We start from the raw sequence: 23983 nt of genomic DNA on the forward strand, positions 1-23983 counted from the left end.
AGCACAAGTGTTCTATTGGGGTTGTTTTAGTGGAGCCACTTTGTTTCTTAACAATAAGGGAAACATGGAAAATGTCTGCTGAGCTGGGAAGGAAGAGGGCAAGATATGGAGGAGAGTGGTTGTAAATAGAACAGAAATTTATGCAACTTCAAGGGATTTCTTCTTGTCTGATCTGTAAATTTCTCAAGTGGATAAAGGGGGTGGGTCTCCATGTTATGAAGCAGTGGGGATAAACCAGTTTCAACTGCAAGGCCCTGTTGTGGCGCTGTCTCACTGCATTGCTCCTGGGTGGGGGACAGGGATGATCCTTCATCCACAAGGAGCAAAGATTGAAGGGACAACAAATGGGTATTATATGGGTGAAATAGGTGTATACCTCACTAGACTAGTAGAAAACTGCTTTAAAAAACAATTTTGCTAACAAGAACAGTAAAAGCTGTCCCATATTTCAAAGACTGAAAAGCTGCAACGATTACTTCATTATTTAATTTGACTTTCTCCAGCCCATTGTTTTTACATAATTATTTGGTCATATAGTGTCAACATAAACAAGTTCCCACCAGAGGAGTGTATAGAACACCATGATCAAAACATTACTGGTTAGGTTAGGTTAGGAATGGAGTTTGAAATTAAGTGTCTGAGAAGTATGGCGGGGAGGGTTACAAGGATGGATAGTATTAAAAATGAAGAGGTGAGGAGTGCAGGGGTGGAAAGGACGCTGGAAGATAGGATTGATGAAAGAATACTGGAATGTTTTGGGAACATGGAAAGGAGAAGTTAAGAAAGATTTACAAAAAGAGTATGGATGGTAGAGGTGGATGGTGAGAACCCGAGAGGAAGAGAGAACAAGTCAGATGGCTGGGGTGAAGGGGGGCCTTGGGTATAAGGGGAATGTCTGTTGAGCAGGGAGGAGAGTTGGCAATAGATAGATGTAAGTGAAGAATGGTGAATGGACAATAAATAGCCACAGCCTTGAAGGGATTCATCCTAGTCTTCTCCATTTACACACATGGGGACAAGGAGGGACAGTTGCCATGCAGTGGGGGTAAATTATAGTCCATACAGGTTGTGGCATATTTTGTGATTTACTATTGGCCATTCTGCCAAATCAACCTTAGTACATGCCTCTTTCTTTCTTATTTCCCATCCATGTGTTGTTTTATTTTTTATTTTTTATTTATTTTTTTTTTGTACATAGTCAAGGAAGCTGTAGAGTACAATGAATTTATAAAAAAAAAAATTGAATAAACTATGACACATGGCAGTACTTTTTCCCTATGTTGTCACAGGTGAGACTGGGTAATTGTTGTTATAGTCCTAAAAGGTGATATTCATTGTGCTACAAAGCTTTCTTTCCTATACACAAAATAAATCAGAGAAACATGGATTAATTTTGATTTGCCAGAATGGCTCATGATGTATGCCACATTCCTTGGAGCACATAGACCATAGCTTAAGCTGTTGTCTCTGCTGTGGATGTGTGGTTGTGTCTTGCTGCAATGCTTCTCACTTGGGAGTAGGCAAGGGACAGTGATGGCCCTTCATTTGCAAGGAGGCAAGATAAAAAGGAAACAAATGGGTTATGGATGGATGTGGGGAGTGGGTACATGCCTTGTTTGGCTACCTCTCTTATAAGTTGGAAGAAGCCTTTTGGTATATATATTGTTAAAAGAATGAAAAGAATGAGAAAGGTGGAGGCAAGACAGTGAACAGGTGGAAAGGGCTGTCAACTAGGACAGATCAAAGATTGCTGTGGCAGTTTAAGCATATGGAATGTTCAAGACCAGATGTTTTTTTTTTTATTTTTTTTTTTATTTTTTTTTTAGGAAAACTGATATGAATGGAGTGCACTTCAGTACAAGAACATGGATGAGGTGGCCTTGGATATGAGAAATGTCAGCCAAACAGGGAAGACAGGAATGCAAATATAAAAGTGAATGGATGAAAAAAATGACATATAAAGAGATGTTCTTATCTGTTTCATTAATCATTTTGGGTGTATGACAAGGATGGGAGTGGTCTGCCATACGAGTCACTAGGGATATACAAGTTACTTGTTGTCAGAGTGACTTGCCTCACTGCATTGGCTTTCACTTCTGTTGTGTGGTCAGGGATGGGGATGACCCTTCATCCACAGTGTTGAGATGGAAGAGGTGTGAAATAGGTTTCAACTGTACAAACTGTGTAAATCATTCATGAGGAGCTAATATGAGAGGGAAGAAAGGGTGGTGGTGGATGGGAGTGGAATGAGTGGGAGTAGTTACTTGCCCTTTGACTTGGGTACCTCCCTTATGAGAGGGAAAAAAACCTTTGGCATATAAAGTAGATGTGTGCTTTGACTGATATCCCCCTTATAAAGGGGGGGGAGGGGATAGTCTTCATTATCTAATTCTATGGTACTTCATGTGACATTTATGAAAAGGTAATCTGGCCATTAAGTCCAAGTTACAAATTAAAGTTGAAAATAAATAAACAAGATAGCTAGTTCACTTACTTCCTTTGTTGAACACTGGAAATTTTCTATGATCTCTTAGTAAGGAAAACTTAGGTTAAACTAGAGTAAGCGGAGGATTTCATTTACTTTCCTAAGTGAGGATGATCTAGAATTGCCAAAACCTACTGGTAAGGGCAGCAGCAATGTTATTAACTAAAAGGAAAAAATGGCTGTAGTGAGCCTCTAGGGGAAAAAATACTGTTTAGAAGTATTTTCATGAACAGATCTTTCAAAACCATGATACAATGAACAAGTTTTGTTGTGACAAATATCAAATGATTCAATTTTGCTTGAGATTAACCCCAGCATGAATGAAATCTGGATACATGCTACAACAAAATTCATTCAGAGCATACAGCCACAACAAAATCATGCTTAATGTTGCAAGGTAAATTTGTCTTCAAGGGAATGGTAGTTTATCCCAAATGGATGGATTTTAACTACTCAAGTACATACAGATCTAAACAGTAGGCACTTTTTTTTTTATCTAGTGTTAGTATGCCTTCAAGGACACTTGGAAAGAGGCATTTCAGGTCAAACAAACCAAAGGGACTACAAGTCAAGTGCAAACTACTAATAACAGCATACTATCCAAAAGAAAAAAAAACAAGCACAGCTCAAAGCCCCAGGAAAATGGAAGTTCTTTAAAAACAAAACACCAATTCCACAGCATCCATTAAGCATTTAAAAACAGAAGAATGGTTATTATGAGACAGTCCATCAATCTCAGGACATCAGGAAAATGATCTGAATTCTACATTGTCCTTTTCACACACCAAAGCTACTGTAAGCATTCCAATATGCAGCCAACAGGATGGATAAATTGTCACCTATTGATCCGGTGCCGTCAATGATTGATGTCACTGTGGCAAGAGCCTTTGCATTTCCTTTTAGGGATTTGTGTGTTCCTAGTTCAGCTGAAACTGCTGTGGTGATGAGGGCATATGGGCCATTCACTAATAATCCTACAATTATCAGCAATAGGATGTTTATGCCCACTGAGATACTATCCATGGCAATGTACACAAGCAGCTGAAGATACAATAATGGATGGTAAACTTAGTAAATACAATTAATTAAAAGGAAAAACAGAGGTAAGAATAAACATGTACATTGATATCTGGTTCAAAGCAGCCTTGCTTGCCAGCTATATACCTGGAGTGAAACTGAAAGGAAAAAAATAAATAAATAAATAAAATTAAAATAAATAAAATTGTGTTGTGGTTTATGTTAGCCAAAACAATAAAATAAACAAAAAATAAATAAATAAAATTATCTACCTTCCTACCCTACCTCTTAAAATCTGGTCTCCCTAAACATCGTCTCATTGGCTTTCTAAATCCTATGGCTTTTGTACAGTAGAATTTGCTTACTCAGTACACTCCTGCTAGTGATCACAATAAATAGCTATAAAATTTACCTATAGAGCCTACACCATCAATAATGGCTGTTACTGTTGCTATAGCTTTGGCTTTTCCAAGAAGTGAGGGGTGTGTGCCAAGATCTGCAGAAATAACGGTGGTAATCATACAGTATGGCCCAGTGACCAGCGATCCAGTAATAAGCAACAGTATGGTGTCAACTGCCACGTCTACAGCACCATAGAGCTTATATAGTAAAACCTGAAATGTAACAATGGGAAGGCTAGATCAGTAACTCTTATGTTATATATTTTTCACAATACCCCATTCCTGTATTCAAACATATATCCTCATTAATGTTCTCGGTCAAACTATACAAAATGCTTTCAAAGTTCTATACAATGTCCTTCAATAGCAACTTCCTTTAGAATTTCCTGGTCTTTCCTTGATGTAATACATATCCAGTCTCCGATAGAATACATCCTTTTCTCTCACTGGACTGTGCAAAATACTATTTCCTCATCTCATGAAAGGTAGACACATCACTGATGGTCTTATCTTCTCCCTCATTTTTGTTGGGTCTATGTTAGTAAAGTGAACAGCCATGGTAAACAAGCTACTGCCTTGACTTTGTCCTATATTTTTGTTCATGAGAAGGTATGCACACGTGTGAAAGCTTAATTTACTAATACATAATTTTTGTACTACCATGTACTTGAGCAAAAAAGTTTTATAGGCTCATGGAATCCTCCATCCTTTTATTTATTCACCTATTTCTTCATACTCCAACAGTAGTTTGTTTAAAATAAGGTATAGATCACCCATCCAGTGGCTTCAATAATTTGCCTCCCTGGCATAAAAATGTACTAATTAATCAATCCATTGACCCCAAGGCTCTCTTGTAAGATATCCACTGTTCATAGGTAGCAGCAGCAGCCATTGGACCAGATTGGACCACACATTATTGAAGATATGTGTTACTGTCTGGTCTGGGTATGGCTAGAGCAGGTAAAATAATATAGGGTATTTGGCACCTCCTGTGTGGTGACTGCATCCTGGGGGATTTGCATTTGTAGCTAAGTATTGGTATTGTATTAGTATTGTTTTAAAGCTGGATTATGCCCTGAATGTAGATGTGCTAGCGTGGTTCTTGCTAGTTGTGAGGGTGATTTCTCTGTAGGGCTGATGTCTAGGGGAGCTTTGTGAAGTAAGGTGTCTGGTGGTAGGTCTTAGAGTGCTTGTTTTGGGACATAAACACTGTAAACACTTGGGCTTTTGTATGGATGTGTTCCATTAAGGTGGGTGGTGATGAGTGGTGGTGGTGGGTAGGTGGTGGTGGTGGTGAGTGGTGGTGAGGGTGAGTGGCGGTAAGGGTGAGTGGCGGTGAGGGTGAGTGGCGGTGAGGGTAATGGCGGTGAGGGTGAGTGGCAATGAGGGTGAGTGGCGGTGCGGGTGAGTGGCGGTGCGGGTGAGTGGCGGTGAGGGTGAGTGGCGGTGAGGGTGAGTGGCGGTGAGGGTGAGTGGCGGTGAGGGTGAGTGGCGGTGAGGGTGAGTGGCGGTGAGGGTGAGTGGCGGTGAGGGTGAGTGGCGGTGAGGGTGAGTGGCGGTGAGGGTGAGTGGCGGTGAGGGTGAGTGGCGGTGAGGGTGAGGAGGTGTTGGCGGTGGGGTGTGAGTGGGGGTGTGGGTGAGGGGCGGTGGGGGTGAGTGGCGGTTCGGGTGTGTGGCGGTGAGGTGTGAGTGGCGGTGAGGTGTGAGTGGCGGTGAGGGTGAGTGGCGGTGAGGGTGAGTGGCGGTGAGGGTGAGTGGCGGTGAGGGTGAGTGGCGGTGAGGGTGAGTGGCGGTGAGGGTGAGTGGCGGTGAGGGTGAGTGGCGGTGAGGGTGAGTGGCGGTGAGGGTGAGTGGCGGTGAGGGTGAGTGGCGGTGAGGGTGAGTGGCGGTGAGGGTGAGTGGCGGTGAGGGTGAGTGGCGGTGAGGGTGAGTGGTGGTGGTTGAATGATGATTGGGTGGCAGTGATAGATTGTTGTAAATGTATGCTGCTGGTATGGTAGTTTTGTTCCAATTAGTTGGTTAAACTTGTGTTAGGTAATGGGATGGATGTATGGGGCTGAAGGCGGCTCTTGCATAAAACTTATCTTCATCAGCTTTTCCACATGGAGGATTTTGGTTTCAGTGTGCTTACATTCTAGTTGAATGGTTTTGGTGCATTCTGTTGTAATTCTTACTGCTTTGTTCCATGTAGTAAGTTTGTAGGGTGTCCATTTTCTTGAGTTATGAACCACATCATGGTGGCATAGTCAAGCTTGGTTCTGGTGAATTGTTTGCAAAATTTTACTTCTGTAGACCAAAACTTGTGCTTAACCACTTCAGTACCATGACATCTACGTGGTAGGTGTATTGAGGCATGACTGGGTACATGAGGATGCCGGCTTCGGCATCGGCATCTTGATTATATATATATTTTTACAGTTGTACACGAGTTACCCTCAGATTCTATGAACTGGTTTGATCACATTTCCTGTGTTTATTATTACTCAGAGTAAGAGAGAACAAGTAATACAGCAGTGACTTTATATTTCATAATGTGATGCTGCATGGGAGAATTTGACTTGTACTGAAGTGGTTAATAATGATCTCAGTATACTGATTTCTAATGTTAAGTCCTTGATGTGCAGGTTGAAGGACATTTAAGTATCAATGGTGGAGCCATGGATTTCAAGGCTGTCTAATGGGAGTTAGGCCATTCAATTTTACTGCTGTCGTTTCTTTGTTTCTTGGCTGTCTAGGATGAGCAATATCACCGATGATTTCCGAGGGGAGGCTCCCACTATTTAATCTCAGACACTGTTCTAGTTACCTAAGTATGTTTGGGTCTTCTTAGCAGATATTCTGTAGTTGCTGTGATAGGATGTCATTGTTAAGGTATTGCCACAGGTGAGAATTTTGGCATTATGCTCTGGATTTGGTGTGGGGAGAGCATTTGTGAAGGGGTTAAGGTTACAACAATGCTCCATGGGGGATTCAACTGTACAATCTTCTGATCCCAGATAGATGGCTGTTTTTGGATACCCTGCACTGTTTTCCCTCAAAATATGTATTAGGTAAAAATATCAAGTACACCAAACCCTCTCCAAATCACAAATCTGTATTTCAGGTATCATAAATTACTTTCAGGGTTGTGAGAAGAAAATGTCACGAGAGATTCTGCATGATCTGCACTCCCCTGCCTTGCTCTGTTTCTCTAAAACCTCTTTGCATGTTGGATGTGCAGTAAGTACTCTCAATATCATGTGTTTTGTTGCTTTTGAGCCTTAACTGAATGCATATACTGTATAATTCATTCCTTACTGTATTTTCCTCATTCATAATTTCATATACAGTATAGTACTCAAATCTTTTTTTGGTAATCGTATAATACAATATATACTACAAACATTTTAAGTGTGATTTTTCTTATATATTATGTACTTTTCTTATTACCCCCATGAAATACAGTAGAATGCTTTACATTGTCCCATGATGAGAGGGGATAAGGTAACCAGGCTAGGTAGGAATCCAGTTATATTAGCCCACCCACAAACGTGTCTGTGCACATCCCAAGAAAATGGGAAGCCTGAGTAGCCAAAGAAAATGCACAAATTTCAAGGGTAAATTTAGCGAGTTTAGATGTACAATGGGGGCCAGGATATATCTTTAGCTCCACAGTTAGTCCAGACACTGATATTTCAGACAGGGGTTTCCCCCAGTTAGTTCAAGTTAGAGAAGGTTTACTGTATAGGATATCCTCAGTTGTTGGTAGCCTTATTCTAATTCTGTGCAGGTATGCTTGCACTGCATGAGGAGATGGAGAGGGGAGGTTGCCAAGTAATTGAAGCAGCGTTGCTTCTGACCTAGAGCAATGTGCAAGATGCAGGGATGATCCATCATCCAGGAGGAGCTAAGAAAAAAAGGGAGGGAGGGGCGATGAATGAGAGTGGAGTGAGTGGGGATGAAATGGGTGGGAGTGGATTTATGTCATTTGACTTAGGCTACCTCCCTTATTTGAGGGAAAAATCCCTTGGTATATGCATGTATGTATGCTTGCACTACAAAAATCAGAGGAGAGCTGATGCTATGTGCCCCAATTCTGGTGATGTATAACAATTCTATGAGCAATACCACTTGGTAATGCTATTCTTAAGAGAAAGTCAAGGAAACAAACATGATTATAAAAATAGTTTCCATCAACTCAAATCCTCCATACATACAGACATGTACCAAGGGTTTTTCCCCCTTACAATGGAGGTAGCCAAAGTCAAAAGGCATAATTTCATTTCTACCCATTTCATTCTCATCCACTCCACTCCTATTAACCTCCCTTCCCTCCCTCTTTTCTTGGTTCCTCCTGGTTGATGGGTCATACCTGTAACTCACCCACAGCCCTGGGTCAGAAGCAATGCTGCAAAACACAGCACATCCACACCAAGGCAGCTTCACTTAATTGGCAACCCCACCCCCTCTCCATTACCTTATACAGAAAAAAGAGAAGACGGGGATAAACTCCGTCAGGCTGCATCAAAATATAATTCACACATAACCACTCCATGCTAAAAGATAATACTGAACCATTTATTTAAGCTCTGAAATAAGAAAACTGAGGATTTGACCTCATTACAGTACAGTAATAATAATCTAGATTTTAATCTGGCCAATACCACAAACTTGTTCAGCTTCAAAAGTGTAGCAAAAGGCATAAAACTATTCTGATTAACCCATTTGCTAAAGTGATGTACTCCAGATTTTATTCTGACTAAAGGCATACAATTTCTTTTAATTGAGGAAAGTCACTTTGGTGGAGTATACATCTAGAAAACAGATGAATGGTAAATGGCCACAAATTTCTGTTTACAAGTAAAACAATTACAAGCAGAAAGTTGGTATAAATACATACATGTGTATAGACAAAACATAAATGCTGGACTCATCAAAACAAGTTTATTCCTATGTTTATTGATATAAAGGGGCATATGTGCCACCCTGGGAAAGGTCTCCCAAGCGACATTTTCTCTCCAGACAGTACATTCATCACCAGGTAGGACACCAGTTCACAAAATACACATATGCACATACATAGATACAAATATATATATACATACAATCTGTAAAATAAAAAACAAAGGAATAAATAAATACAAAAATAGAAGAGACAAATTTATTCAAATTTAACAGAATAAGTCAACAAATGCACAGAAAGGAGAAGCAGTGTATAAATGTCAATAAATGAACCGAGGAGACAAAATCCCACAGCTAGTGTATTGTAGCACATTGTCCTTCTAAAAAACAAAAATTTGGGATGTGGTCCAGAGACAAGCGAAAAGACAATAATCAAGCCCAAAAATGATACCATCAGGAGGAGGAGGGGTGGGGGGAAATGTCAGGGTACTGCACCACCTATGGGAGGGACAACACTTCACTGCCGGGTTGGGTGCCTTCTGTCCAGCCTGTCCCTAATGTCCTTGTAAATGGGGTTCAAGTTGATGCATCTACTAATGCTAGCCTTGTCACTTGCCCAAGCTTCTAAAAATAGCCTCACACTTTTACTGGCCCGTTTATACTTGATGCCTGTATTCTGTCAATCCATCTCATGCTGTTGGTCTTCACAGTGCCTCAGTATCGCCAAGCTCACATCTCTCCTATTCACTACCCTCTGATGTTCTTGTAGTCATGTCACCAACTTCTTATCTGTCTCTCCTACATAATGGGCCTCAGAATTCTTGCACTTTGCATCGTTCTACATGTCTCACCTTTGTCAGAGCCCCGTGCAGTGTGTTCATTGGTTTGTGCGCCACTTCTACCTTGTGTTTTCTTAGCTGTCTTGCTATTACTTCTGACACCCCTTTCACATATGATATTGTAATTCTTTGTGTGTTACAGTTCCTCTTGCCCACTCTGTTGTTCTGTGTCGCTGTCCACTCCAGATCAGTGGTGAAGGGGTGGACAACAACACAGGAGAACAGAGTGGGCGAGAGAAACCATAACACATTGAGAATTACGATACTGTATGTGAAAGGGTTATCAGAATTAACAGCAAGAGTGCTAAAAAAACACAGGGTAGGAGTGGCACACAAACTGATGAACATGCTGCATGGGGCTTTGATGAAGGATATAGAAAGTGTAGCCAATCAGATGAGGGTGGTGTACGATGCAAAGTGCAAGAATTGTGAGGCCCAATATGTAGGAGAGACAGGTAAGAAGTTGGTGACATGACTACAAGAACATCAGAGGGTAGTGAATAGGAGAGATGTGAGCTTGGCGATACTGAGGCACTGTGAAGACCAACAGCATGAGATGGATTGACAGAATACAGGCATTAAGTATAAACAGGCCAGTAAAAGTGTGAGGCTATTTTTAGAAGCTTGGGCAAGTGACAAGGCTAGCATTAGTAGATGCATCAACTTGAACCCCATTTACAAGGGCATTAGGGACAGGCTGGACAGAAGGCACCCAACCCGGCAGTGAAGTGTTGTCCCTCCCATAGGTGGTGCAGCACCCTGACATTTCCCCCACCTCTCCTCCTGGTGGTATCATTTTTGGGCTTGATTATTGTCTTTTTGCTTGTCTCTGGACTGCATCCCAAATTTTTGTTTTTTAGAAGGACAATGTGCTACAATACACTAGCTGGGGGATTTTGTCTCCTCGGTTCATTTATTGACATTTATACACTGCTTCTCCTTTCTGTGCATTTGTTGACTTGTTCTGTTGGAATAAGTGTGTCTCTTCTATTTTTGTATTTATTCATTCCTTTGTATTTGGTTTTACAAATTGTATGTATATATATATATTTGTATCTATGTGCATATGTGTATATGTGTATTACATTGACATGGGTCTTTTGTGAACTGGTGTCCTACCTGGTGATGAATGTACTGTCTGGAGAGAAAATGTCACTTGGGAGATCTTTCCCAGGGTGGCACACATGCCCCTTTATATCAGTTCCCTTTGCTATCTCTCTATATCCCTAAAGATGAACCCCGGACATGGTTTGAAATGTAGGAATAAACTTATTTTGGCAAGTCCAGCATTTACTTTCTTCGTCTATACAATGGTTCCTGGTCTCCAGCTCTTCACAAATAAATACTTACGTACATACAAACATACATACTATATATGGCAATGGATTTTTCACTTAGAGAAACTTGAAGCAACAATAAATTATCATTACTGGTAAAAAGTGAACAATATTTTCTCTTGAATGGAGGAGTGAAAAATGGTAAGGATTTTCCTCTTACCTAGATACCTTGCTTTGTGGGTAATGGCTTATCAGCCTTTAACCTGCAAAATGAGGAGGTCATGCATGGGAGAGGAACATTCTCATCTTTTTCACTCTCATGACATGCATACCTTTCATTCCTTTCTGCTTCAACTATACAAAAATCGGGAAACACACACTAATTCAACAAAATTTGAGGCTTTTAACAAAGAAAATATCTGCAAATTTTATACACACAGAGCAATAATGCGAAATCAACTTACCATCGGAATTGCAAAGACAAGCATGACAATACAGGTGCTAGCTGGCATCCCTGTCAAATCACTCAGTATTCCAGCTATTATACCTCCAACGATGCCACCAACATCAAAGAATATAGACATTGTGGAACTTTCTTGGGAATCAAAACTCTCATCTGTAAGTATTAAGAAAAATATTGACCTCTTATTACAGTCATATAGAATAAATACATTATCAAATTTCAGGTACATAACTTGTTACCAAGCAGCACAATTTTGTTGAACCCTGCCTCATTTTTCACCTTCATCCACAAGTTAAGAGGTGAAAACAAATAGGCACTGGATGGGTATGGAATGAATGAAGGATGGGTGCATGCCTTGGCTGACTATCTCTCTTATATGGGGAACAAGGCCTTTTGGTATATGGATAGATTAACCCTGTGCATGAGTACAGACTTTACATTTGTAAACAGTCAATACTCTTGGGACTTTGTGGCACACCTACAGATCAGAGCCACAGATTCATCTGTTGAAGTGCATGGAAGGAATAAAAGTGGGGATAAAATGTTGAAGATGCATACTGATAGAGAAATGATGATAATGAACAAAGTATTTCTGAAGGGAGATGTACATTAGTATACATGAGCCAAATTAGTTGGTGGAAAGATAGTCATAAGGACAAGGGCATTATAAATATTTTGAAAGTGTGATAATGGAAAAGGTTAACTGAAGAAGAAATAGCTAGAAGAATAGCCATAGCAAAAGGAGCATTTATGAAAGCAAGGAAAATGCTGTCAAATATTAATACGGACACGATACTGAAGTGTTTTGTGTGGTCAACGTTGATGTATGGATGAGAGACTTGGACAATCAAAGAACACAGTAAGAAAAAGTTGGAAGCCACAGAAATAAGTTTTTACAGAAGAATGATCAGGATCTCCTTGAATGCCAGAGCTATGAATGAGGAGGTATTGAGGAGAGTGGGAGTGGAGAGAAGCCCGGTAAGAGACAAAAGGAGATGGTTAAAATTTCTGGGTAGAGAATTAGAGAGAGATTGTTTACTTGGAAGAGTGGAAGGGAAGAGATCATGAGGAAAGGAGAGGATAAAATTCATGAACAGCATCATAAGATACATTAGAGAAGAGTGGACAGTGGCACAAATGGTGAGACTGGCAGAAAATCAGGGAACCTGGCACTTCACAATCAATGACATCACTTCAGTAAGGTAAGGTATGGTAAATAGTGTTCAAAAGGAGGAATGAAAAATTCTGGTGTGGATGTGTTTAAGGGAGACAGCAGTGGAATGTCTGACCTTCACTTGGTATAAGGAAGATTAAGAATGGATGTAAAGTGGAGACAGAAGGGAGGAAGGGTGACAAAGAGGTGGGCAAAGTGGGGAAAGAGTTGAGTGAAAAGGGGGAAAGAGGAGCAATACCAGCCAAAACAGTTATGAAATGTAATGAAAGACGGGGAAAGTAGGAGAAAATGAAAAGATGCGTTTCCACGAGAAAGTATCAAATTGCACAAAATTGATGTGTGGGATGAGGAGAATTGGTGTGGGACAGAAGGAAGTGTAGAAAACAGAAATTGAATGGAGGGAACTTAGAGGAAGACCAAGAATGAAATGGATGGATTGGGTGAGTAGGGTGTTGGATGCAAAAGGAAGGTCTGTCAAGCAAGAAAGGATGAGTGCAGAAGATAGGAGTGAATGAAGAGTAGTGAATGGATGAGGAAGCAATATAGCCCACAGGAATGTTCTTGTCTGCTTCATAGATTTCTCAAGGGGATAAGGGGTGAGAATACCATATAATGAAGCTGTGGTGGTAAACTAGCTTCAACTGTTGAGCCCAGCTGTGGGATGGCTGTTTTACTGCACTGCATCTGACCTGATCAATATGGCATAGGCCAGGGACTCTTCATCCATGAGAGGCTAAGACAGGAGGATGGGTATGGGACAGGTGTATGCTTTGACTTGGTCATCTTCCTTAAAAGGGGTAGAAAGCCTTTTGCTATATGCATGTATGTAAATTTTGGAATACATGTATGTATGTATCTGTTATACAAAATATTCCAACTGATGCATCTAGTTACTATAAGTAGATTCATCAATTGGAATATGGAAAAAATATACATGACTATCACAAACCAAGAGACTAAGTTTTTTTTCTACTTCTTTTAATGACTTGAACACTACTAAAAAGTTACCTTTCTTCTTTCTTTCAAACGTGACAACTGTTTTTATTCTTTGTGTGCATGTTGGGGGGCTTGTCACCTTGTTGCTGGGGAAGCACCACAGAGTAGGGCCAAGGTGCAGCAGGGAAGTGGGGGAGGGGGAGGGTTGGATCTGGGAGGGACACTGCTCTCTCCAGTCCTCAGTTTATTTCATATCAATACTGTGGCCCTAAGCTGGGACCTTGCGCATGACAGCTTACCAGCCTGATAGAAGTAGGGCAGGCTATGTTTAGCATACCTTTCCTAACTCCTTGAACATGTGGGGTGAGTAGATCATGTCCTCAAAAATGTATAGATGTGCACATGGCTAATGAACTGTTCTACTGGTCCAGTCCTACCTCTGGGCATGCACTACCTGTGTAGGTTCTGACTAGAAACTTTCAATGATCACCTTCTACTGTTACCATCATGAACCATTACCAACAAGACTTGTTAGTGCATACATACACACATACATATACCAAGGGCTTTTTCTGCCTTACAAGGGAGGTGGCCAAAGTCAAAAGGCATAAATCCACTCCTACCCATTTCATCCCCACACACTCCCAACCACCACCACTCCCTCCCTCTTTTCTAGGCTCCTTCTGGATGATGGGTCATCCCTGCATCTTGCCCATTGCCCTGGGTCAGAAGTAATGTAGTAAGACACAGTACATCCACAGCAAGGCTGCTTCATCTAATCAATGACCCCCCCCACCATCTCCTCAGGCAGAAATCCCTTCAGGCTGCATCAAAATATCATACACACGTACTCCCTAATCCCCCACTCATTCCCTTCCATGTATCATCTATACACAACCATTCTCCATTCATCCCTATCTTCTGTATTCTTCCTTCTTTCCTCAACAGATATCCCCCTCTTTCCCAACGCCCCTTTCACCACATCCATCCATCTCATCCTTGGTTGCCCCTCATGTTCACTCTTTCCACCTCTGCCTTCCACACTTTTTACTAATCTTTCTTCACTCATTCTTTCCACATGTCCAAACCATCCCAATACTCTTTCATCACCCTTATCTCCCAACTCTTTTTCCACCCCCACTCTCCTCCTCACCTCATTTCTCATTCTCTAGCCTAGTAACCCCTACCATACTCCTCCGACATTTCATCTCAAACACATTTAAACTCTCTTCCTCTCTTGTCCCATGTTTCTCCCCCATATAGTGCTGTCTGCACAATCACTCCATACAATCTCCTCATTGCATCCATTCCCAAATGTCTATTTCTCATTACACTTTTTAATCCCCAAAGCATTTACTTGCTTCTCTCAATCTACATTCTACCTCCACCTCCACTCCTTCCTACATTCACCCCCAAGTATCTAAAGCTATCCACTTCTTCCAGCCTCTCTCCCTTAAGGGGACCGGCTGGTCAAGAATCGATGAAAATTGGGGAAAAAATGAAAAACTGGGAAAAAAATTCTACATCTGCGTATGGCAATCGACAGTCTGTATGTGGAGTATTTAATCAAAATTCGCCTTATTTTCGTAGTTATGGCAAATAAACCCCCTCCTCCCCCCAACTCGACCCCATCTCGGCCCTATGATACGTATTGGTCACTACAATATATATATTATTGCAATAAATTACAATAATTTGTAATGATTGAGTGCTATTCCTAGTGACTTCTGGCAACTCTGTCTCTGTACCAGAGGTTATATATAGACCCCAGAATGGGTAGATGCCTCAGAAAGCGATAAACAGTAGACAAAAATTGAGTGATACGCTCCACTGCAAGCCACCATCAATCCTTTTGTCATTTGACAAGCTGTTATACTATTTTTGAGATGCCATGTCCTCGCAAGCAAACCAAACACCTTCAGGAAGCTAGGAAAAGGCAAGAATTACAAAGTAAGCAAGCTATGACACCCTAATGTAATAACCTGCCTAAAATGCAGGTGGGGACCAGGAGCCAGAAGACAGAGGATTATATGACTGGACATCAACATATATGACTGAATATGAATAAATTATATTCCAAATATCATCAACTCTCCATTTCCCATTCTAACACAGGCTCTACTACTCTTGTAATGGGTTAAAAATACTGTTTGAATACATACTCATGTCTTTGATGAACATGGGCAGCCAGTACAAGAATGTATAACTGACCAACTTGGCAAAAAACAAGCACATGGAGAACTCGACCACACCCTGCAAGGAAAAAAAAATCTGTTTATACATGTTTATAAAACATGAAAACAACAATAATACATATACCAATGTCTCTTTCTACCTTACCAGAAAGGTAACCAAAGTCAAAAGACGTAACTCCACTCCCACCCATTTCATTCTCACTCATTCCACTCCCATCCACCACCCCTCCCTCCCTCCCTCTCATCTTGGCTCCTCATGGATGACGGGTCATCCCTGCATCTTGCCCACTGCCCCCCTGGGTCAGAAGCAATGCAGCAAAGACACAGCACATCCACAGCAAGGCCACTTCATTTAATCAGTGACCCCCCACCCCCCACTCTGTCCTCTCATGCAGAAATATTGAAGATGGGGAGAAATCCCTTTGGGCTATGTCAAAATATCATTCACACATAACCTCTCCCTAACTCCCCCTCCCCCATCCAATTCCTTCCATTCATCAAAGTATCATCCATACATGGCTATTCTCCACTTACCTTTATCTTCTCCCATCCTTCCTCAACAGACATCCCCCTCTTGCTCAATGTCCCTTTCACCCCATCCATCCATCTCATCCTTGGTCACCCCCTCATGTTCACTCTCTCCACCTCTGCCTTCCACTCCTCTTTTACCAATCTTTCTTCACTCATTCTTTCCACATGTCCAAACCATCCCAATACTCTTTCATCAACCCTATCTCTCAACTCCCTTTCCACCCCAACTCTCCTCCTCACCTCATTTCTCACTCTATCCAGCCTATTAACCCGTACCATACTTCTCAGGCATTTCATCTCAAACACATTTAAACTCTTTCTCTCTTATGTACCGTGTTTCTGTCCCGGTGTTGTTGGCACAATCACTCCTTCATACAATCTCCTCTTAGCATCCATTCCCAAATGTCTATTTCTCATTATACTTTTTAATCTCCAAGGCATTTACTTGCTTCTCTCAATCTACATTCCACCTCCACTCCTCCCTTTCCTGACATATTCACACCCAAGTATCTAAAGGTATCCATTTCCTCCAGTCCCTCTTCCTTAATACTCACTTCCAATTTGCTGCTGTCCTCTCCCATTGTACATATCATCACCTTACTTTTACCCACATTTATCTTCAACTTCTTTCTTTTGCACTAACTTCCTTAATCCCTCCACTGATCCTGCCACAAGTGCAGTGTCATCAGCATACAACAACTGACTTATTTCCCATTTTCCTTAACCATCTCCAATCCCAAGCCCATTACCCTTGTCTTTACCTCTCACACCACACCATCCATGTATAAATTGAACATCCAAAGTGACAACACATTCCTGGCAAAGTCCCACCTTTACCTCAAACCACTCCCTCTTCATTTCTAATTCTAACACAGGCTATACTACTCTTGTAAAAACTCTTGACTGGTCTTAACAGCTTTCCTCCCATCCCATATATCTGCAATACCTCCCACAGTGCCTTTTTGTCTACCCTGTCATAAACCTTTTCCAAATCCATAATGGCCAAAAAAACATCCTTACCTTTTCCTAAAGCTTTCTCACAAAAATCTGATCCAAGCAACCCTTACCTGTCCTAAACCCACACTATTCCTCACCAATTACTCCCTCTGTTCCTCTTCTAATCCTCCCAATCAAAATCCTCTCATAAGCCTTCCCAACTGCACTCAACAAACTGATCCCTCTGAAACTACTACACTCACACTTATCCTCTTTTCCCTTGTAAAGTGGAACTATACAGACACTCATCCACTCCTAGTTCTATTCTATCCTTCACCACTACCACTACCACTACCACCACCACTACTACTACTACTAATAATAACAATAATCTTGATGATGATAATAATATACCAAGGCTTTTTCCCCCTTACAAGGGAGGTAGCCTAAAAAAAGGGAAAGGTATAAAATCATTTCCACCCATTCCATCCCTGAATACACTCCACACCCCTCCACCCTCCCTCTTATCTGAGCACCTCCTGGATGACGGGTCATCCCTGCACCTTGTCCACTGCCCTGGGTCAGAAGCAGTGTCGCAAGACACAGCACATCCACAGCAAGGCCGCTTCATTAAATCGGCGACCCCCCTTCTCCGTCCCCCCATTGCATAAAAGGAGGGGGGGGGATGGAGAGGGGGGGTTGCCGATTTAATTATGATTAATAATAATAATTCTACATACATACATACATACACTCCACACCCCTCCACCCTCCCTCTTATCTTAGCACCTCCTGGATGACGGGTCATCCCTGCACCTTGTCCACTGCCCTGGGTCAGAAGCAGTGTCGCAAGACACAGCACATCCACAGCAAGGCCGTTTCATTAAATCAGCAACCCCCCCTCTCCATCCCTCCATGCATAAAAGGAGAACATGGGGAGAAATCCCTTCGGGCTGCGTCAAATTTTGCTCACACATACTACCTCACCCCCCATCCCCCTGCCCATTCCACCTCATGCATCACATCATCATCCATATGCAACCATTCTCCATTCTCCTTCCTCAACAGACATTCCCCTCTTCCCCAAAGCTCCCTTCACCCCATCCATCCACCTCATCTTAGGACGTCCCCTCATGTTCACTCCCTATACATCTGCCTTCCATACCTCTTTTACTAGTCTTTCTTAACTCATTCTTTCCATGTGTCCAAACCATCCCAATACTCTTTCATCAACCCTATCTCCCAACTCCCTTTCCACCCCCGTTCTCCTCCTCACCTCCTCATTTCTCACTCTATCTAGCCTAGTAATCCCCATCATATTTCTCAGACACCTCATCTCGAACACATTCAAACTCCTCCTCTCTTCTTCTCTTATGTTCCATGTTTCTGCCCCATACAGTGCTGTTGGCACAATCACTCCTTCATACAGTCTCCTCTTAGCATCCATTCCCAAATGCAGCACAGCTCATTCCACTTCTAGGCTTAACATTCTGTTCTTCACATTTCTTACCTTCTTAGCTGGGTTATTTTCAAATACAGTATTACAGGAACACCTAAGATCCATACTGATCACTGAAGGATGATTGCTGTAGCAAAGAACATTCAGAACATACACGAGGACAAATGTCATTGTCAAGAAAGTTGAAACAAGATGTCTGCAACCACTGACATCTGGTAGACTGGCATGAAAACTTGCTAGGATGCAGCAAAATTGATCAGTGATAAAAATGCTGTAAAAATGAAGGAGTACTATACAGTCCTGGGTACAATTACTCCTTTGTACCTCTTTGCGTTCATTCCCAAATATACACATTTTGTAACGGTTTTTATTTCACCCAAATGTTTACTTTTTTTTACTTCACCTCCAAATTCACTCCTCCATTCATTGCCACATGCAATTCCAAATACTTTAAACTCTCCATCCACTTCCTTCTACTCACCCTTTATATTCACATTCAACCTGCTGCTATCATCATTCCTTACACTTCACTTCCCTTTCCAAATGTTTGCAATCATTCAACTTCTTTCATAGACCCTTCCAAACTCAGTCATACTTTTATTTGTTTATTATTATTTTTATTTTTATTATTTTTTTTTTTTCAGAATCAGCCACAACATGGAAGAAGCTTGTGTCAGTATGTGAAGACCATTCATAAACCTTACCGGGATCTGAAGTGCAGAAAACAAGGATATGGCTCTCTCTTCTCTTTCATGGCGAGGAGTTTCACTCTTCTCGATGTATGCTACTTCTGGAGATGCCTGTATAATAGATAATAAAGATGCCTTTAAATTACCTCTGGTGTTACAAATATTATTCAACTCTTAGCAAAGTAACTTTAGTAATTATATAAAATACTTTAATCTATAATCATTGTTGTACATGGCAAACATTTGATTGTAACAAATGTCATATGATACATTTCCATGGCTTGAATCTGGTCTTAAGTGCCCTTGACTTCATTCATACCATGGTAACCACTTCTGATAAGCAAAACTACCAAATACTCAACACAAAATATATACAAATTACTATGGTGATGAAAGGATTAATAAATGTGCCAAGGAGGAGGAGTCACTGGTTACTGGCTCTCCTTATGTGAGAAAGAAGAGGAAACTTAAAATTTACAAAGATCTTAAGTTTGGTCCAAAAGCTGAAAGCCTGCCCCCTATGGGCTGCACCTTCAAATAGAAGCAAGTATATTGATGAAAATTGAAGACGAGTAGCAGAGATTGTCCTCTCTGACAGTCTCACAAGACCACCACAAGTAGGTTCCCATCATTGGTCCTGATCAAACAATTCCAATAACATACAATGAACAATATATGCATATGTATAGCTCTACATAAAACCAAAGACAATCCCTTAGGACCAAAATATGCTTTCAAAGTACATTAGTTTTAAAGGAAGAGTTGATTATTTCTATTCTACCTGAAATGCTAATTCAATAATGATGTTATGGTTTCCAGGACTTTGAATAAAAGCTTTGCTAATGGGTTCAAATACACAAACTACTAATAATATACATGGTAATGTCTTACAGACTTTCCCTTTAAAACAGCAAAAGCAGCACATGCACAAGATTTAAACAAGCTCACATGAATTAACCACAAAGTCAATTTTTACCTCTTCTGCTTCCAGCAGTGGCCGCTGCTCATCAGAATCGTTGTATGTTTGGGAAAGAAGTGGTGGTTCATCCTCCTACAAGCAACCAAGGACAAAGTACAAACACTTATGACAAAATCCTTTGGTCTCCATGAAAAGGAGCAAACAAATATTAATATCTTTTTCATTCCACATAAATCTAGACACCAACAAAGAGAAAAATTAATATAATCTCGTCAATTAATTGTCAACACCACAGAAAGTTCCCTTAATACAAAATCTCAAAAAATCACTTACAGTATCATGTGAAAAAAACATTTCTGACCTCCATCTTTATAACAAGCTGATATGAACTGTGACTGCAAAATACTTCTTACTTTATTTGGCTAAACATGCACAACACAAATACACACATACAAGACCACACATAATCATTATCATAACATGGGATTAATTCCTTGGTACAGGCAATGAGATAAAAAGGACAATGCTGAGACCACACCACCATATATTTCACTAAATTCCTTAACTCAATCTTTTCATCAGCAATCTCAGGCATTCATCAATGGGATAACCCTAAACAGACTACACTGAGAGAAGATGTCACTTGATTACAGATGAGAGGGCTTTAAAAAGTAACGAGAACAAATTGAAAAGATTAGACCTAAAGGATGTGAAGAACAGCTATCCATACAGATGCATAAACACTTTGAATGACTTAGAATGTAATATAGCCCAAGCTGGAACAGTACATGAATTTAAATCAATATATGATAACTGGAGAATAAGGAGATAACCCTAGTTAGAACCATACCTGAATTTGAAGCTAGGTATGATAATTAAAGAGTATGAGGCAAGATTCCATGAGCATTGCTCCTTTCCTGTATACTATAATTAGGTAAATACAAGTGATTTTAAAAGCTAGCTATGAGAATTGGAGAAAGATCTGGTCTCAAGAATATACCTCTGTATTACCATAATTCTACTAAGCTTTCAATATGCAAGTAAACAATTAAATAAAATCATACAAATAGTACACAAGTATCTAATCTGAACACTGTAACAAGACAGTAAGGATTAACAACAGGCTATAATCCATTAGACTACAAAAATCAGTCCTCTCTTGCTCATTCACTCATAAAATCCATTTTGTTGTGCCTCCCATCTTAGCTCCTCGTGGATGAAGGATCTGAGGCAATGCAGCAAGACATGGTACCTCCATAGTAGGGCCCATCAGCTTAAGCTGGTTTATTCCACCAGTTCGTTATATGATAAAAAAAACACCTCATCCACTCAAGGAATAAACAGAGCAGACAAAAATTCTTTGGGGGGGGGGGCACTTCACTTTCTCTTCCATTTACCACCATTCTCCAATCATCCTTATCTTTTGCACTCTTCCTTGTTTAGCAGACATCCTTTATGTATCCAATGTCCTCCTACACTTTCTTCCATCCACCACATTCTTGGTCTTCCCTTCAAGTTCCCTCTACCTACTTTTCATTTCTAAACTATTTTTGCTAGCCATTCTTTATTTAATTTTTCTGTATTCTCAAACCATCTCTATACTTTAATCAACAATCTACCAGCTTTCTTCCCACTCTTGCTCTCCACCTCACCTCCACATTTCTTAATGTATACATCCTCATAAACTCCCACCATATTTCTTGAACACTTCATTGCAGCAAATTTAGGACCTTCTTTTCCATCTCTAAATTCCAAATCTCAGCTCCATACAGTGCTGTGGGTACAATTGTACAATTACACCTTCATAGTCTGTGTTCATTCTAATGTCTATCACAACAATCTCCATATTCCCCAGATATTTACTTGCTTCCCTTGCATTATAATTCATCAACTTCACTCCTCCATTTCTTACTACATGCGACTCCAAATATTTAAAGCTCTCCACTTCCTCCAACCTCTCATCCTTTGAACTCTCCTCCAACCCACCACCACCCTCATCCCTCGTCTCATAGCATATCCATAATTATATTACACACTCATGCCTGACCCCTTGACATCCAAACCTCTGAATCCTCACTTCCCAATAACAGTTTTCCTGGCCAGGCTGCAGTGCAGCCACCATCCAGCCACCAGAGGCGGATGGATGAATGCATCACAGGACTGCTTAGCCAGACAGTCTAGGTAAATTCATCATCATCCCTCATCTCATTACATTGGTTTTGCCTACATTTATTTTCAGCTCTCTCCTTTCATCTACCCTCCCAAACTTTGTCACTTACTGTCCCAATTTATACTCTCACTTAGTTACAAGTGCAGTATTGTCTGCATGTAACAAATGGCTCATCTCCCTCAGCTTTCAACTACCACTAGTGCCTGAGAAGTATGATAGGGGTTACTAGGCTGGATAGAGTGAGAAACGAGGTGAGGAGGAGAATGGGGGTGGAAAGGAAGTTGGGAGATAGGGTTGATGAAAGAGTATTAGGATGGTTTGGAAACATGGAAAGAAGGAGTGGAGAAAGATTAGTAAAAGAAGTATGGAAGGCAGAGGTGGAAGTGAATATGAGGGGGCATCCTAGGATGAGATGGATGGATGAATGGATGGATGGATGGATGGATGGGGTAAATGGGGCACTGGGGTGAATGGAGAATGGTTGTGTATGGACGATGCTGTAATGCATAAGGGGGAGTATTTGTGAAAAATGAATTTATGCAGCTCAAAGGGATTTCGCCCCATCTTCATTTCTGCATGAGGGGACAGAGAAGGGGGTCCCCAATTTAATGAAGTGGCCTTGCTGTGGATGTGCTGTGTCTTGTGACACGGCTTCTGAGCCAGGGCAGTGGGGGAGATGCAGGGATGACCAGTCATTCAGGAGCCAAGATAAAAGGGAGGGAAGAGGGTGTATGGGAGTGGAGTATGTGGGGATGGAATGGGTGGTATATGTATGTATACTTATGACATTAATTCAAAATAAATCTTTACTCAGCACCCTTTTGTTTACCTCCCTCTCCATTCCACCCATATACATGACAAACAACCATAGTGACATTACACAACCTTCATCTCAAATGACTCTCTCCATTCTCTATCCTAACACAAGTTCTACCACTTGTATAAAAACTTTTGACTGCTCAACAGACTTACCCCTATCCCGTATGTCTACAACACATCCCAAAATGCCTTTATGTTATCCCTGTCACAAACCTTCTCCAAATCCATAAAAGCCAAAGACATCCTTACCATTTGTCAAATACTTCTTGCATGTATTACTACAAAACTGATCCAAGCACCCTTCTTTCCTAAACCCACAGTGCTTTCCCCCAATTTCTCCCTCCATCACCACCTTATATATGATAAATATGGGTATAATTTCTTGTGATATCCATTACCCCATAAAAGTTTATATCTATGTACATACATATACCAATGGCTGTTTCCCTTTTACAAGGGAAGTAGCCAAAAAACAAAGGCATAAAAACCACTCCCATCCATTCCATCCCCACATACTCCACTCCCATTCACCCCCCTCCCTCACCCTTGTCTTGGCTCCTTTTGGATGATAGGTCATCCCTGTATCTTGCCCAATGCCCTGGGTCAGACACAATGTAGCAAGACACAGTACATCCACAGCAGGGTTGCTTCATTTAATTGGCAACCCTCCCCACCTCCATTCCCTCATGTAGAGGAGGAGAAGACAGGGAGAAATCCCTTCTGGCTGCATCAAAATATCATTCATGCATACTCCCTCATCCCATCTCTCAGCCACATTCCCATCCATGCATC

General features: G+C 41.0%; 1 protein-coding gene across 3 annotated transcripts in view; it reads right to left on the bottom strand.

Moving 5' to 3' along the window:
- Positions 1–23983, bottom strand: part of MFS16 (major facilitator superfamily transporter 16) — a 67181-nt gene that overhangs the window by 15729 nt on the left and 27469 nt on the right. Inside the window, exons 7-11 of one of the 3 annotated variants that reach the window (XM_076205553.1) lie at positions 20260–20334; positions 19299–19394; positions 15636–15726; positions 11365–11516; positions 3325–3526 (exon numbers count right to left, since the gene is read on the bottom strand). In XM_076205553.1, coding sequence (XP_076061668.1) covers positions 3325–3526; positions 11365–11516; positions 15636–15726; positions 19299–19394; positions 20260–20334 — 616 coding nt within the window. Of the gene's footprint in view, positions 1–3324; positions 3527–3914; positions 4117–11364; positions 11517–15635; positions 15727–19298; positions 19395–20259; positions 20335–23983 lie in introns of all 3 variants that reach the window. The other 2 variants (XM_076205554.1, XM_076205555.1) reach the window with 2 other exon arrangements.

The sequence above is a fragment of the Oratosquilla oratoria genome, chromosome 22, assembly GCF_046742065.1.
Source record: "Oratosquilla oratoria isolate Oo_2021 chromosome 22, ASM4674206v1, whole genome shotgun sequence".
In the NCBI taxonomy this organism is placed as follows: domain Eukaryota; kingdom Metazoa; phylum Arthropoda; class Malacostraca; order Stomatopoda; family Squillidae; genus Oratosquilla; species Oratosquilla oratoria.